General features: G+C 37.3%; 1 protein-coding gene across 4 annotated transcripts in view; it reads left to right on the forward strand.

Moving 5' to 3' along the window:
* The window catches only part of ZFYVE28 (zinc finger FYVE-type containing 28), a 144,422-nt gene that overhangs the window by 99,634 nt on the left and 27,176 nt on the right, over positions 1–17,612 (forward strand). For 2 of the 4 annotated variants that reach the window (XM_031588288.2, XM_090139740.1), the window contains exons 8-9: positions 5,033–6,394; positions 15,253–15,357. In XM_031588288.2, coding sequence (XP_031444148.1) covers positions 5,033–6,394; positions 15,253–15,357 — 1,467 coding nt within the window. The remainder of the gene's footprint in view (positions 1–5,032; positions 6,395–15,252; positions 15,358–17,612) is intronic. The other 2 variants (XM_031588289.2, XM_090139741.1) reach the window with 1 other exon arrangement.

Below are 17,612 nucleotides of genomic sequence, written 5' to 3' on the forward strand. Positions count from 1 at the left end.
TAGATTAATCTCCTAGTGAGAAGCCTATTTCTGCAGATAGTTTTTATAAATATCCAGATCACTGGCTGGCTAAAGCCAGTATTTAAAAACAAATGCACTTCTCAAAACGCATACTTTGTGCTTACTCCTTACAACGGGGAAAATGAAAATCAGTGAAGTCAGCTTATTGCTTAGTCCATTTAATTTTCAATTACTCTGGACTTAATTCACGGGTTGAAAAGACGTGAGTAACGTCCTTGTCTGTTCAATATCTATAAATTTCATTACACACTTTCAAAAATGAAAAGACTGAGGTTCATTTTTCAAAAAAGGAATTCTGATATTCTAAAGTGTATGTATATAATTTATTATTTCAAATGGCCACTAAGAAATGTTATTTTGGTGTTCTTGCAGACACTTAGCAAAGTGTTTTGTGTGAGGTAGCATTTATTAGAACATTGTGAAAAAATTAAGCAAGCTAAGGTACAGTCTGAAATTTTTTCTCAGTGGCAGTCTGTGGTTTGAACAAATCAGACATAGAATCACACAGATTCTTAGAGTGGCTTGAGTTGAAAGAGACCTCAAAAGTCATTTTGTTCCAATTTCCCTGCTGTCAGGGGGAACTGTCAAAGAACTCTTCCAAAAAAACTTGATTACTTGAAAGAATTGGGCTTTAAAAAAGTTCTTATTAATACTTTTGAGTGAAAAATACATTCTATGAAAATAAAGAAGGATATGATACAAATAAGAGGGCAGTTCATTTAGAATGGCTTGGGTTGGAAGGGACTTCAAGGATCATCAAGTTCCAAACCCCCCTGCTGCAGATAGGGTTGCCAACCACTAGATCAAGTACTAGGTCAAATTGCCCAAGACCTTAAATGCCTCCAGGGATATGGGGTACCTACAACCTTCCTGGACAGGCTGTTCCAGCACCTCACCACTCTCTCAGTAAAAATTTCCCCAGCATCTAATCTAAATTTCCCCTGCTTTAGTTTAAAACCATTCCCCCTTGTCCTATGATTATCTGCCCTTGTAAAAAGTTGATTTCCCTCATGTTTATAAACTCTCTTAGTATATTGGAAGGATGCAGTGAGGTCTCCCTGCAGCCTTCTCTTTTCCAGGCTGAACAAGCACAATTCCTCTGGCCTGTCTTCATGGGATAGGTACTTCAAGCCCTCTGACCATCTTCATGGCCCTCTTCTGAACCCTCTCCAAAAGCTCCATATCCTTACTCTCTTGGTGGCCCTGGGCCTGGACGCAGTACTCCAGATGGGGCCTCACAAGAGTAGAGGGAGACAGTCACCTCCCTCACCCTGCTCGTCACCCTTTTTCTGATGGAACCTAGGATACCTTTGGCCTTCTGGGTTGTAAGCACGAGAATAATGAAATATAGACAGTTTAGGCACTTTTAAAGTAGATCTTTTTTCTTCTGTTACTACAGATTTTTTAACTCATTAACTTGCAATCCTTGTTCACTGACAGTATTCACAGAACCCTACAAGGGAAGATGAAATGAGGTATTTCAACATACTTCCAGCAAAAAGAAAGCATTATTTTCTGGAGTCTTTCTCTAGTCTCCATCAACAGTAGTTAGGACATGAAAAATAATTCTAGTAGTCTTCTGCGAAATATTTTCATTTTCCATCACAGTTGTCTGGTGTTTGAATATAGAACATCTTACTGCAGATAATGGTAACAGCCCAGTAAATTTCTCCATGTAGTTCAATGTGCTCTAAGCTTCAGCCAAATAAATATTTTCACTCCAGTATATCCAAATATACAGCTGATAACTTTTAAATTATCCAAGAACAAGTCTGTTGTTAAAGGCAGTAGGCACTGTATTTACGTACTAGCCAATAGATGTTTGTCTCAGGCAATTGTGGCTGTCAGCAGTGAAAATAGTAGAGATTGTTATTTGTGGAGATCCCCCCCTGAGCAAAAGTATTAAGGGTTTTTGTTTTGGTCTGGTGAAGCAGCATATGGTCAGTTTGAATATTTTCATGTGTGCAAGGTCCTTGTGTTGATTTTGACTTCAGACATAAAACATCAGCATTGTATTTTATCTGTCTACCGGTGCATATGTAGTAGGGTTACTATGTATAAGTTTGCTATTTGAACCATTTCTGCCAAACTACTGTAGTCAGCCTTGTAAGTACACCAAGCATATAATCTGGTATATTCCTATATATTTAATTTAGGTGCCTATGACTGAACATTCTTGAGATAAAATATCACCTATGCTGTGTGTGCATTTGTGGCTGCTAGGTGGCGATTTTTTGAGGTTAGCAATTCAAGGATTTTGCAGTACTACTTAGATCTACCCTCTTTTCCAAGTCCCTTGCCTGCCTGGTGCTTGGTTCTGGACTTCTTATAGCTGATGGCAGGGTCCCTGTGGATTGCAGTGGTGTGCAGTCAAGCAAGCTGAAGATTAAATGGTGCAGAATCAGGAGACCCTACCGTTTTACATGCACTGAAATCTTTCCACGCGCACTAGAAATCAAATGTAGTATATCTGCTGTCAGTGTGTTAAAGAATACAGGGGGACAGGTTGTGAAACTTGCACACAGTGAGTCAGGGAAAATATATTAGTTTTTCCAAGATGGCTGTGTTTAAAATTTGGAGCGGATTTCAAGACTTTTTTAGTAAGAGAGCATTGTGATGTTTGTTATTTATCAGCGTCAGATTCTCAGTGGTGCTGCTGTGCTGAGCCTAGCTTGCTGCAGCAGAAGCAGGAGGATGCAAATTGCATTTCCATACCTACATCATGTCTTCCAGTGGCAACCCCATAAATGAAGAGCTGTTTGTTCATAGTATGGACTGAATCATAGGCTGGCAATAGTAACAATGATGCTGCTTTCTGAAAACAACATAAAGTGCCAGTCAGAGCAAGGAACAGAGTCCATGAATAAGGCAGATATATGAGATCCTTGCACCTGGGTTGGGTGGCCCTGTCCTCTGCTCAGCTGGCCGTCCTTGAGTGGACATATGGCCTCAATCTTTGTAGAAGTAATTTCTGCATCCTGGATATTGGCAGTAAAATACATTTATTGTTTTTGCAGTACATAGAGTAGATGTTACTACTGGCTTGTAATAGGCACAGTACATTTTAAGACCTTGTCTCATGGCTGAAGCCACTGTAAGAAAAATGTTCCTTGTATTTTCAAGGTTAGATTGCTTTGCTGTGATACCATGCTAATAAAAGGAGGTGAAACCCAACATGCACTTTTCTTAATTTGCTGTTTTCTAAAGCCTCAGTGAAAAGCAAGTGCACCAGAGCTGTCAGGATAGACTGCAGAAGCTCTCATTACATGTGTCTTGTGAGTAACGAGAGCAGAGGGAGAATTCTTTTTTCATATGAGCACTGTACTTGCCTGGATCTATTGGCGAGTTACAGATGCTTCAACAGAAAGGAAATGAACCATGGAAGTAGGTTCAGTTTAATTAAACTTTATGCTTTGACAATGATATCTGCCATTTAGTTTTAGTTCCAGTAGTGAGATTTACTATTTATTTTTGTGTAGTGGTTAACATTAATTCTGTACCCAATAGAAGATGTTATAAATGTATAGGCATTTTAAACATACCTTGTTCCTAATGTTGGCAATGAATCTTTCTTATTTACTATACAGTGTATAAGTTTTCATTTACAATATAGTGACAATTGTTAATCAAAAGTTTGTCATCTTGCAAGGAAACCTGTATTTAAACTAACACAGTGTAGGTTTTTAATGCAGGAAACTGAAGGCAATTGTCAGATTCTGTTTTTCCGAGGATAAATGATGTCTGTTCATAGTAACATTTCTGATGTTGTAATTCAAAAGTTGAGCAGATTTCACATGAATTTAAAGTAGGAATGATTTCCCTACTAAAATAACAGGACTACAACATACAGTCAGACTGGTTGTATACAGCATTGTAGGTGGCAGGGGATCCAGCTCAAAATCCTCAAAGCCAACATGAATGTCAGCTGATTTATTTAATTTTTGAATCAAGCTTTTTTTACTTATCCTTTAACTGCAAATTCTCAAATTTTAAGGTGTTATTGGCAGAAACAAAGAGTTCAATATTCAGTGAAGTTGGCCATTTGACCAGCATACAGTAAATACATATTTCCAAGATTTGCAGATATTTTCGTCTTTACTATGAGTATGTGAAACATTTAATAAATAGATCTGAGCAGTCAGGCTTTCTGTGTCTCTAGAAGGGAAGCCGAGCAACTCTGGGTGACCGGACTGCTGTTGGCAGGACACTTTTATGTGCTGCTTCTAATTTAGAAGCATAGTATAAATCAAATTCAGATCTAAAAATGCGTGCTACATTGCTTTGAAGTTTTAAAATTATAAGGCATTTAAACATAAGTCTCAACGCTTTTTCAGAAGCCTGTAGTCCAAAACTTCATAATAGTGGGGATGCTTTATGTCTCCAGAAAACAGTTTAGTAAATGCTTTTAGGCCCGCCTGATTCTTAAGATCATTCAGAAGTGTAGCTCCCTGATACTTTGTTCCACGTGGAGAGGAGACCCAATTTCCAGTTTTATTTCACTGAATAGGCTTCTAGGATATCAGTGTTGTGTAAGTGATGTTAATACTTTTAATGAGCTCTTTTTATCTGACGGTGTAAGGGTGTGGAACTTCTACTGTATTCTATCGTAGAATAATTTTCAGGATCTAATAAAAAGGATGGCAAATTTATTTACTAATCAAATTTGTGAATTGAAAATTACGAAGTACATCTAATTTGAGCAACGTTTTCATTCTGGGTAGTTGGCGAGAAGATCCATTTTACTTTACATTTTTGGGGGCTTCTTTGCAAGGTTATAAATAATTTGGTACCCTGTATTTGCTTGAGTGCTCTCAAATTCAGGCACCAGCAGTCCCACGTGTTCTGAACATGAATGCAAAATGCTTCATGAGTTATGCAGTTGAAAGCATTCTGTGCTCCCAAGTTTACTTTCTGGATTTCTGTACTGACAGTAAAAGCTTTTTTAAATTGTGTAATGTCAGTGCCTCCTGTGATTGTAAAAGCAGTGTCACATGTATTTCTTTATTTTTAGGGATCTACTTCAGACATTAACTGAGGATGAACTGCACACACTGGAGCGTAACCTGTGCATCTCTCAAGATGTGGATTTTCCTGTCAGAACAGATCCTGAAGTACCCTCTGTCATTACACCAGGCATAACTGCAACTTTGCCAGCAAAGGAGCTCTCAGCAAAAGCTGAGAACACAGAGGCTGAGCTGGCTTGTTCAATGCAGTATGATGAACAGGAGCTGGAACAGCTGAATAGGATGGTACACAGAGTTGGAGATGAAATGTCTTCTCTGCTTTCCCCTCCAAGCATCTGTCAGTCTCCAGCTCACAGACCTAGCCTAAGAAATAGTTCCAGTGCAGAAGCCTCACCAACAAGACTCCATCTTGACAATTTAACTGATGAAGAGGACAGAGTGTTTTTTATGGATGACCTAGATGGAGCAGGAGAGGCTCTTGCTGGGTTGGATTCAGTAAGTGATACTTTTGCTTGGGTGAATAACCCTTGTCACAATTCAAAACAGAACCTGCAATATAGAGACGCTCTACTGTATGAGAACGGTCAGCAAACAGAGGAAACTTTGCTTTTAAAAGATGCAGAAAGTGATGTAAGCAATAATAACAATATTGAAGACAGCAAACAGATGTCTGGCATCTCAGTTCAAAACTCATGCAGCTGTTTAGAAGGTCCGGATTCACAGTTATACCTCAATGGTTGGGATGCTTATGCTGATGATGCAGAAATGGCAGAAATGATAGCTCACAGGACAGGGGGAATGAAAATATCTGCTACTGTGATATTCAATCCTAAATCTCCCTCTAGCTCAGAATCCCCAGTAACACCCGAAGCAGCTATTAATTGTGTTCCTGGATCTGCTAATCCATTAGCAAATGAGGAGGAGGATGAATCTCATAAACTCAGTATAGCTGCCACAAACTGTCTAATTAATTCCTGTGTGTGTTGTGGCAGCTGTGAAGACAGCAGGGAGGAGAGCGTGGAAGGTTTAAAGACTAAACATTCTGCAGGAGGTGTTGTAAATGCTTCATACACATTAGTGAAGTCTAAGGAAATGGACCATGTAGATAACCTGGACAATTCAGTCCCTGCACAGGAAACGTTACAACCTGAAACGTCTGCTTTATTAGCAGAAAGAGACTTTGGCAGAGAAGAACAGAATCTGCCCATCTCCTCTAAGTGCCTGGCACATTCCTCAGGTTCACAGGTAGGAGCAGAAAATGACTCTCAAGGAGAAGCAGAAAGCACTTCAAGTCAGCAGAAAAGGTGGGAGAAGAGAAAACAACTGTGTGAGAGAAAAGTGGAGAATAATGAAGATGCTGGTAGTGAAAGGACAGCAAAGGAAGACACAAAGTCAAGATCTAGTTCAAGGTAAGACCAACTTGATGGTTTGGTAGTAAGACTTGCATATAAATAAATGCTTCTCTCCTTGTTCTTTAGTGATCTATGTGTAATTGTTGATTTGCAATAAATTTGTGTTGAAGGATTAAATTTGTTATACATAATTTTACTACAAGTAAGTTTTTGTTGGTTTTCATCAGCTTTTTTTAGAAAACTAATAGAGAGCAGCTGAGTTTGAAACCAAGTAGACTCATTTTCCCATTTTAATGTAACAAAAGAGGTATTGCTATTGTACATTACCTGGCTGACTATATTTATTGCATTCTGCTGTTCTGCAGAAAAAAAAGTGTCTAGCAGATACTAAAAAGTTAAATTCTGCATCACTGCAGGAGATTTAATTGTGATTTAAATACATCCCAATTCTTAACTTCATTTAAGAAAACAGGGCTTATCTAATCAAGTTGCCTGTGGGCATGAGTGGATTTGTGAATAAGTGTGTCCGAGGAACTTAACAGAATGCAGACAGCTTTTAAACTTTATTATACCATTTTAACCCAAACTGGTGGAAGAATAGAGGTTATAGATTAATGTTTGACACATTTTGTTAAATTAAGGAACTTTATAACACTGAGAGACCATAATGTCTGTGAAAGGCAAAGCTATGCTTCAACTCAAGTTTGATTGGATGTTGGGATCTTACATACGTTTGTAGAAAGCCAAACTTTTGTGGGTTTTTTCTGTTTTCTATTTTTATACTTATTTTTTCTTACGCTTTAGAGAATATCTTGTTTTTTAATGAATAATATTCTCAGTATCCCTGGAGCATTAATATCACAAAGCAGAGGGAAGAAATTAAATAAGTTATTGTTGTCTTCAATATTTCTGTGATAATTTTCTTTCTTTATGCCTTGCTTTGTCAGTAGTGAAGAGGATGTATGGTGCAGGATTTCTCTCTTGTTGTATGTGTACAGAGTTCAAGACAGCTTGAACCATGAAGCATTTCCACAATATAAAGGCTGCAGAAATAATCATTTAATAATGTTCCAATTGAATTATGAAATATTTTGCTAGCTGTGGAAATGGAATTAAGAGTTCTTTGGGCCAGAGTTGATTCTTCTTACAGGTACAATACAACTCAACTTTTGAAATGAAAGCATTATTTTCCTCATTGTTCTGAATGGTTGTGATATTAGGCTTTGCAAGTATGGTCAGAAATAGGGCCTCATAACTGAAATACTGTGTGGTTTTTATTTTAAGAAGTAATTCAGAAATCCCTTTGACATTTAATGATTTTACAGCACTTCAAGTAGAATACTGTTGTATGCTTAATTACAATGTCCTGATAAATTATGAATCTATTACATAACTCAATTTGTTTAATAATTCTTTTTCCTTGGGTAGGATATTAAGTGAAATTTGTGAGGGCAATTCTGTAAAATATAATAAAAATATCTGTCATTGTCTTTTTAGCCTATCACAGTTTGTGTATGCAGCAACTTCTTTTCCAAGTCCTCCTGCAGCCCATGCCCTTTAGGACTTTGTAGACCTCAGTCATGCTTCACTGATATGATTTGTCTTTGAGATTGGGGAAATCACAGCCTACTTGATCATTCTTTGTATTGAAGTTGTCCCATAACTGTATTCTTTCTTTTTGTCTTTCTCTAAACCTTTTTCTATTATACTGTTTTCTTTTAGAGAGAAGGGAATCAGAACTACACTTAGTCAAGATATGGGCAAACTGTGGATTTGTGCAGTAACCTCATCATTTTCTAAGGTTTTTCCACTGATTCCTAATATTTGACTTTGGATTTTTTTGGCTTATTGCTGAGTGATGAGCTAGTGGTTTTTGCAGTTGTCTGCCAGCTCCCCAAATCCCCCTTCTGAGCTTGGAGACCATCAGTTTTAGTGAAGCTTATGTTTTCCTCCCAGTGTTTATCAGTTGAAGCTCCTGCCATTTTATTACCTGTTATCTGGTCTTTATGATCCTGTCCTGTTCCTCAGTCTGCACTTGTTCTAGTGCTCTTCAGACCTGCTTGTTCTCCCCATTTCTGCAGGACATAATATGAAAACAAAACCCCCTAAATGACCTCCTGCTATTCTGAGAAGTGCTCATTTAACAGCTCCTCCCACCTTATGGGAATTATTTATCCATTTTGGGACCTTTCCTCTTATACCATAGCCCCTTAATTATGATTTGTATGTTTTCACCATTGCCTCTTCCACAGTTCCTTTATTAATTACAGCTAATTCTCTCTTCTCATTATGGAGACTGGAGTGCCTCTATTACTACTTGGGAAGCAGCATTCCAGTTTGCCAGAAGTGGGGGAGGTGAAATGAAAGGCATTTTGATGCTAGATTGTTGCTTCTTTACTGGATACTATTCTGATGTAACTCCTCAAGTGAATTCAGTAGGAAATAGAGGTGCTGGAGGGGTCTATCAAGGGTATTAGCTTAAAAAATTGTGTGCATGCGTTGTTCCTTAGTTTTCAGATACATGTATGCCTATTTATATATACTGGGTTCTTGCCTCTGAATCACTAGTCGTGTTATCAGGAAGAGAGAGAACTCAGAAAACACAACTTTGTGGACCTTTCCTTACTTACACTGCCTGAGTGGTGACTAATCACTGCTTTCCAATGGTATTTTTAATTTGGAAGATTGTATTAGGCTTCTGTGACTGCTCCCTGTTGCATGGTTGTGAATGCCAGCTTAACCAAAGGGGAAATGTTTGAGACAGTGGATAATTCTCAGAATGATGGACCCATTAGCTAGAACAATAAGCAATCTAATATACATGGAATAGCTGCAGGGCATGCTCGTTCATCAAATTGATAAATGTATTTACTTTCTAGTTACTGTAACTCAGAAACTAAGAAGAGAAAATTTTCTTTTCCCTGTCTGAATTAGGCAGCTATCAAATGTGTATGCTGTGACATAAACTGCTTCTTTTAGTAAACCTGTTCTTATTCAGCACAATATGGTGTTATTCGTATAATTTCAATGATCCTGTCAGGTTTACTGTAATTAATCCTTTAAGACTGAGATGCCTTGTATTTCTTGATCTAGCATCAATGTTCAGTGGAGCTTAAGGTAAAGATTAAACACTCTTCTGCTTAAGATCCGGGCAGTGGTGTGTCTTTCCTGCTTTGGGTCCTTTGCTCCATTATTTGTTTGCACAAAGAACGCAGAGTTTTGTCAACAGGATTATTGCTATACAAATATTAGAGGCACTGGCAAAAATGTCATTGTTATCTGATCTGCTGCAGGTTTCTAAATGCTCATTCTGTCAGAATTTTCTCCCTCCTTATTTCTGACGGAACAATGTACAAGGGCATATGAACATAAACACATTGTGTTTATTTTGTCTTTATTTTGGTGTTTTGGAAGTTTCTGGCTTTCTGTGCATTGATTTGTCCTTGTAAAACTTCTGTTACTTGTACAGATACAATAGGAGGTCATACTACGTGCTGTGGTAGCATTTTTGTGCATCCATCTTAAGCACTTGGTTCTGTGGCATATTCTGTTTTCTATATACTGACCCATAACAATTTGTATGTAAAAAATTCTTAAATACAGTTCCTCCCCTTTCCTCTGTACATCTGTTATGTCTAATTTAAATCATACCTTTTTTTTTTCCATTTTCTGTGACCTGAACGTATGTGATGAGCATGCTACTCTTAACAAAGCCTTTTACAGTGCAGCTGAGACTTGGCAAAAGGAGCTGAGATTGGTGCTGATGAGAACATCTCATCTGCATTCATTCTGCAAGTTGTAGGAGTATCCATTGGCCTCTAGATACTGACACTGTTCACGTTCCTTTGCGAAAGTTTAAAAAGTGGCATAGTTTTGCCATATGCTTTTGCAGTGTAAGGAAAAGGAATGAGACATCCTCCTCCAGAAGAGCATGGTTTGCTATTTACTGACCTATATTGCAATTCTACAATGAGATTAATAATTTAATTTTCTCCTTATTGATATTCAAGATGTCCCATTACTTAGCTTCTGTAGTCTAAAAATTGTAAAAGTAGAATATCTTTAACATAGTTATTTCCTCAGCATGTTAGGATGGCTTTGTAAAAAGATGAACACTTGTTTTAAACAGTAGGTGTTCTAGTTTTGGTGTTCTGTTTTGTTCACTCTAGCAACATGTGGTGTGCTCATGTTTTCTTTAGGAAAACTTTTAAGATACTACAGTCATTCCACCACTATTAATGGATGGAAAACAATTGTTTGAATCTGGAGTTTGGCTAGAATTTACTTCAAAAAAATGATAGTAATAATTAAAAAATCCTTTTTAGCTTGTCTTCGAGTTTATAGCATTTGATTTCGTGAGTGGCTCCTCTATCAAAACTAGATTGATATAGCAATACAGAATAACTCGATTAAGTGTATTAAATTCTTGCCCTCCCTATAATATTCCTATCACAGGAAGACTTAAGAAGATTGTGCCTGTCTTCACATGACAATTTGCCTCTTCCAGAAAAATTAATGGACAGCTGTGCTTGTTCACAAAAGCAAAAACACGTCTGCTTAGCCGGCTTGTATTGATTAGTCTTTTATGTAGCTGTTCAGAAGAATTTCTCATCAGCAAGAAGGAAATAGTTGCTGATTGGAAAAACATACCAGCCTTCTGATTGCAAAACTTTTCTTAAGCAGTCTTTTATCTGTCTGTTGATTGAAATTCCTTTGTTCCTCTGCTGATATTCTGTTTCTTTGCTATGTAACCTTTTATTCATGCAACTGGAAAAATTCAGATGTAATACAAATACGTTCTTTCAATCCCTCCTGCTCTGATTGATTTCTTTTTCTAACAATACAAGTCTGAAATTAAAAGTGGCAACGTGTGACCTTGTCTGTTCAACAGGGAACAGATTCCATGAGGTATCTGATAACGTAACTGCTGTAGTGAAGTATTAGCATACAAATAAAAGGTGTTGTAGAGCAGCTTTCCTCTTACTAGGTTCAAATATCAAAATGCAGCATCAGGGAACTGTATTAATTGACAGCGTAGTATCTATATGTCTAGTTGGTAAAACAACATTTTAAAAGTCACTTTTCTGAGTGGGTTTGGTATTGCTGACACGAGGCATTAGGGTTAGCTCTCATGCAGTGTGAGACAGACCAAGAAGGGAAATGCTAATTAACCAATGTAATGTGGAATATAATTGTAACTCAAGTAATAAGGGGCACGAGGAAAGCATTCAGTGAGATGACGTGAGATTTAACTGAACTTCTAGGAGGTTGGAAACACGTTCTAATAGAAAAGAGCACAAAAAAAACAGGACAAAAGTGGCTTTGATTTATTCATTATTTTTTTTTAAGCTTACCATAGTTGCACAAATACCAAAGATCAGCTGTAAGTAAGTGGTTTGGTCTGCTGGCAGTCCATGAAAAGAGATCACCCCATGGCCCTTTGGTCTGTTGCCTTAGACCTTTATTCTGTCTTTATCAGAAATGCTGAATAATTTTATCTTGGTGAGTGTGAGTGGTGGTTTTTATGCCATCCTAGAATGTAATTTTAAAGTTAGCACAGTAGGCATTTAAGGTCTCACAAATGAAACAGAATTTTGCCACTTTACATAATTGGAACACAGCCTCATGAATCCTGCGAGCGCAGAGCTCCAGTGCAACCTGGCACTGAGTTCACGTGAGTGTGAGATGCCATGAAGTTCAGCTCACACATGGGCTGGTGTGGGAAGGAAGGAGAAGCTGCTCTGTGGGTCTGCAAGCTGCCACAGAACATGGCTGTACGCACACACGTGTCCCTTCCTGTAATTGTGCTGATGGACACATGCACCTTGCTAGCATCAGCTGTAACGGCAGCCGCAAGTTGGGAAAAGCAGGTCAATTCACATCAGTACACACAGTGTCAGGCAGGCACTAATGAGAAGAAAACTGTGTGAACAGGTGTCCCGAATCTGTGTATACTGAGGAATAAAAATGTAGTGGATATGTCAGAAATCTGTTCTTAAAAAGTTATTTTATGTAGTGCTGAGAAAGGCGTAAAGCAGACTTCTCATTATTCGATTTCCATTCCTTGGTACTGAATAAACACAGAATATCTGGCTCTGAAGCACTCCAGTATGAATATCAAATAGAAATAAATATAAATAATAAATATTATTTTCTGGTAGAAAAATTCAATCTCTAGTGGTACAAATAACTGCGAAAAATATTTGCAGAGTGTAATTATCTCAATGGTGTGGGGTTCTTGTACAAGAAACTGACCTGTGTGAACAGGGTTTGTGTAAAGCATCTCCAAACAACATTACTGAGTGGTTACTGACAGCTGGGTGAGATCAGCGGGTGGCTCCACCTGGCCAGGCTCCTACAATGAGCGAGAGATAAAGCAGAGGAAAACGAGGGCTTTATGAGGCAGTGGCAATCAGCTTTAAGACTTAAAAATAGACGGGTAGTGGAACTGAAGAGAGAAAATTATGCTAGCTGTTACGGCTAACAACTAGTTATAGGCGACTCAGACATCCATGGAAGTGGAAATAAAGGTACTGTTTAGATTTTTGATAATGTGCACCATTCTTATACCATTCAATTATGTGGTTCCTCCTTATGCTTATCCACCATCAGGTCCCAGTCCGTTGTGTTCCAGCCCTCTGTATCATTTTGCCTTCTGGCTTGGACCATCCTATTCAAAAAATCAGCTGAGGATTAAAGGTGATATTGTTCTTGGGACAGAGGTGCTAAAATCTCTTAGCAGAGAGATGATACTTAGGGTGGTGCTGGTTTGTTTTACTCATCTTTCAGCCTGAAGCATTTAGGTCACAGAAACATATCTCACTCTTATACGAAGGAAAAGTGCTGGCCTGTTGTTCTTGAATATAACTGAAAAATTCAAATTCTAAAAAAAAATAAGAAAAATCACACACAACCTATGAAAGTGAATTGAATTTAGGTTCTTAAATAGTCTCATGATTTTGTTTTGCGTGTTGTTTTGGTAAAATATATTTGCACTGGATTTCAAACATATCAGGCAGAGCTTAACAGAAAGCACTCAAAGATAAATAACAAACCTTACCTTTCTCAGAAGTGTTACTGCCCAAATCAGCAGGGAGGATTGCTGGACTACAGAAAACTGGAAATGATGAGGAGGTGAAAGAACAAGAGGAGATGCTGAATTTGCTAGTTGTTTTCCGGTGGTGTTTAAAGATTACTTTATTCTGAATGATACATTTCATCTTTGCAAGACAGCTTCTCTGCTCAATCATGCTGTGAAATCGCATTTTAATGTTTTGGTTTTTTTTTTACGTCCTTTGCACAGAAAGCAAAAGTACATTCTAGTGGCACGACCATATTGTAAGACTGGATGCCTAAGGTGATGAGGTATAAAAGTGGAAGCCTTTATTTAAATGCATGCATCTCTTCATAATGAGCAGAATTAGCAAGGGAAATTATACAAAATGAATAAAAGTTAAAAAGATTTTTGTTCAAGTCTGATAAATTATTTTCCAATTGCAACAGTTCTCCTTTTAACCAAAGCATATTATACTTGGAATTTGTTTTCAAATTGGCAATCAGGAATGAAGTACATGAAGGGGTCCATTTTGCAAGTGATTAGTGGGAGGTATGCAAACAAATCCTATTATTCCACAGAGGGATTAGAGCACATACCTTCTGTATGCTGCTTTGAAGAATTCCTTTTAAGCATTCTTCCAGACTTTTAGCTGCAAAAACAGCTACAATAGTAAATTTAGTAGAAGAAAAGAATTTGGAACGCAGCTGGTTTGAACATGTAGCCCACATGCTCCTACAATTCAGTCAAGCCTAAGAAATCTGATAGTTGTGGTGGAGGAGCAAGGTAAAAGAATTGTGATCTGTTTGATTCTTTCTTTTAACTACAGCTATTTCTTATGTTTCTCTTTGCATTTTCCAAATATTTCTTTTGACTGAATTTTTGAGTTCAGCAGCCTTGAGTGATTCTTCTGTGCTGCCTCGAGCTAATACAGCTTTGATACATTTGCTCAAGATTACATATTTTCTTATCTTGTGTAATTTAATTTTCCTCTGCTTGGTGTAGTTTTCAGTAGCTGAGCACTAAATTGTTATTGAAACAAAAAATTGGTCTTTCCAAGACCAGTTATGAAACTACTTTTAACCTCCTAATCCCAGTTTGTGTTGGTAATGTGACATGAGATCTGAAGCAACATACCATTTAAAGGCTTTTCATTAGTCCAGATAAAGGCTTTTCATTAGTCCAGAGACGACAGAAGCAAATTGTATACCATTAACTTAAGTTATCCATGTCCTTTGATTTAGTAGCTAGTGGATTTCCTTGAACGAAGTTTCCATGCTTTGTCATGGGACTTCTACTTTGTGCTCATCTGGTTGATGTAGAGCCACAGGCTAGAGGTGAATGCATAGCAAGTCCTCATCTCCTTTACTAAGAGTCAGCTGTCTGCTTTCTCATGGACTTTTTCCTTCTCATTCTCATTCTGTGGAAATCTTGACCAAACCTGTGGGATTTCAGAAGTTCTTGGATCTTACTGATGAAGATGATCTTGCCTTGAAGCATACAGTGACTTTATGGACCTCCAGTGATGTTATGCCTTTGTTATAAGATTAAGAGAGTGTGGGCGCACTCTTCTGTCTGTGCCTTATGAAAATGCAAGATCCTTGGTTCTTTCCTGAATGATTTAACTGTATGTCGTAAATTAAACTGAAGACTTTTATAAAATGTGTGCTCACCAGCTTTGCCAAATTGCCTGTCCCTTTGGGAAGAACCCAAGGTAGATATCACAGAGGAAGAAAAATACACTTATCAATTTACTTCTAATTCTGTATAATCAATGACAACCCGCATGTTACCACACTGCTGTTTTTTTTTTACCTTTGTTCTCTTCAGCAGTTCATTTTGTTTCCATATGTTTTTTCAGTTCTCAGGATGGCTTACGTGATTCCCCCCTCAGCTCCATCTCCAGCAGTGACTATGAGAGTGTTTCTGTCACTACATGTAGTCTCTCCAGCATATACGCTCTGAGGTAATAACTCCCTTCACAGTCAGATTTGACTAATTGTATTGCATTATGGTTGGTTGAAAATTTTCATTGAGTTAACAATCCAGTGACAGCAACACTTCTGAATATTCTTCCTTTTGAACAGCGGATGCTTTTTTTCCCCAGCAGTTCTTTTAGCACTGTTGCAATGAAGAGGCAACTGTTTTCAGAAAAGTTTTAATGCATGTTTCATTGAATTATACGATGTGTCAGTGATCTTCCTCTTATTTGTCCATGTAGAATTTCTTGAGAGTTTGAAGGTTTTGGCTTGAACTGCATCGAATGTCTGTCTTAGGTCTTGCCTTTTTAGAAAGCATGTTTTTTTTTTTCTCCGTTTAAATTCACTTAGTGAAGAATGCAGTAGTGAAGTGAGACCTGCATGCCAGCCAGATAACTATAGTATAACTTCCAATGCTTTTTTTGGCTAAAGTTGTTAAGAATACTAGTTTTACCTTCTAATCTGCGTGTGAGGGTTTTAACCTCAATTTGTTTTGCACAGAACTCCTGCAGCAAATAATAGAGAAATATAGATTAGGGAAAAAAGTTACTAAAGCCTGATTTATTTGCCTGTTTTCAAGGTGTGTATGCCATACATGTATGTTACATATGGCATGCACTCTACTTAATAACACTGTTATTCTGGTACAGGTGGAGAGGTTACCACAATTTCAGTCAAGGTAAATCTTCCACTGCTACTTGCCTCCTCTTTTTTCATCTATTTATCTCTACAAAGTGCTTCATTTTAACTCCAGGAATTCCTGATTTTTGTATAGAGTTGAGAAAAAGAAGGCAGTAAAAGTGATAGAGGAAATATTACATAGAGTAATAAGTTTTTAGGACGTTCTCACCATCAGGCTCAATATTTTTTATGTCCAAATTTTAAAAGGGCACTAAGGGAAGGAAGATGCAGCGTATCTGTTTTCAATGTTTTTTATTTTTAAATACACTAACTTTTAACTGGTCTTCAAACAAAACTCAATTTGCAACATGAAGTGTTTGTCCTCTGCTGAAAACAGTGGCATGGAACAGACAGTTTGACACAGGACTATTTGACAGGACAACAGAAATAACCTCAATTATTCTTTGGCCATATCTGAAGTAACATAAATGAGTCTTCCTTCATTATGCACACTGCCTTTTTTTCAAGGCCTTACTGTACTGCCTTTGTATGTTGGTATTGTACTTGTCACTGTGTTCAGTTATCCTGATGATTAAATAAACTAGATCTCTTTTTTTTTTCTTTTTTTCCTTAAGGTTAATTTACAAGACAATATTTTTGTATTTGAGCTTTTGCCCAGTGAATTATAGCATTATGTCATCCCCAGGTGTCATGTAGGAATTCAAGTTATTAATTTTTCTATATCTCATTGATATTGCTAGGGATCTAGCTATTCTAGTTAATGAGCCTATAGAAACAGCTAGGTGCTTGCTTGACTATACAGGTGTGAATTGATTTCTCCTTTTGAAATGCTTACACAGCTTAATTTGAAGAAAAAAAAAAAAAAAAGAAATAAAGCTCCCAAGTCTGACTGCTTCAGAGAAGTTCCTACATCTGTGTGCATAAAAATGGAGTATTCAGCACATCTCTTTCTATTACATTTCATAATTATTTTTACAGGCCTCACTATTGTCTTGCATTATATAAAGTGTTAAGCTATGAAACAACTTATACAAAATTGTTATCTATCTACAACAAAAAGAATGCTCTTTGCGAAGACCATCCAAATGTTCTTTTCTGAAATAACCAAACTCTCCCTGATGTCATATGCCTACTCAAAATAATACCCAAAATATTGTTTTCTTTTTTCCTCTGAAAAAATGTTACCATTTTACTATGTCTTCAATTCATTTCTGTATTCACTTGTAATCTTGACAGTTACAAATTTTAACATTTAGATTTTTTTTCTGAAGAATGATTAGTGGAAGAGTTAACATACAGTGTTGAATGAACTAGTTTATTAAAGAACATAAGTGTCATGGATTTTGAAACAATGAAGTATGGTAGGTATGAAATTCCACTTATCTGTGCATGCATTGTTTTCCAAGAGGAGAACCAAAGAGAAAATTCCCATTCCATACATCCTAGAGCACAGTTTGGCTCATGCTTCATTGTTTGCTGTTTTATTTATAATTGGGAAGAAAAAGCAACAGAGACTGTAGGATCCAATTGGGATCCTGTAAAGGAGGCACCTTCAAATCTTCTCCGTCTTCAATCAGTGCTGTGTAGTTTTCTCAGCTAG

Source organism: Phasianus colchicus, chromosome 4 (assembly GCF_987193195.1).
Source record: "Phasianus colchicus chromosome 4, bPhaCol1.hap1.1, whole genome shotgun sequence".
In the NCBI taxonomy this organism is placed as follows: domain Eukaryota; kingdom Metazoa; phylum Chordata; class Aves; order Galliformes; family Phasianidae; genus Phasianus; species Phasianus colchicus.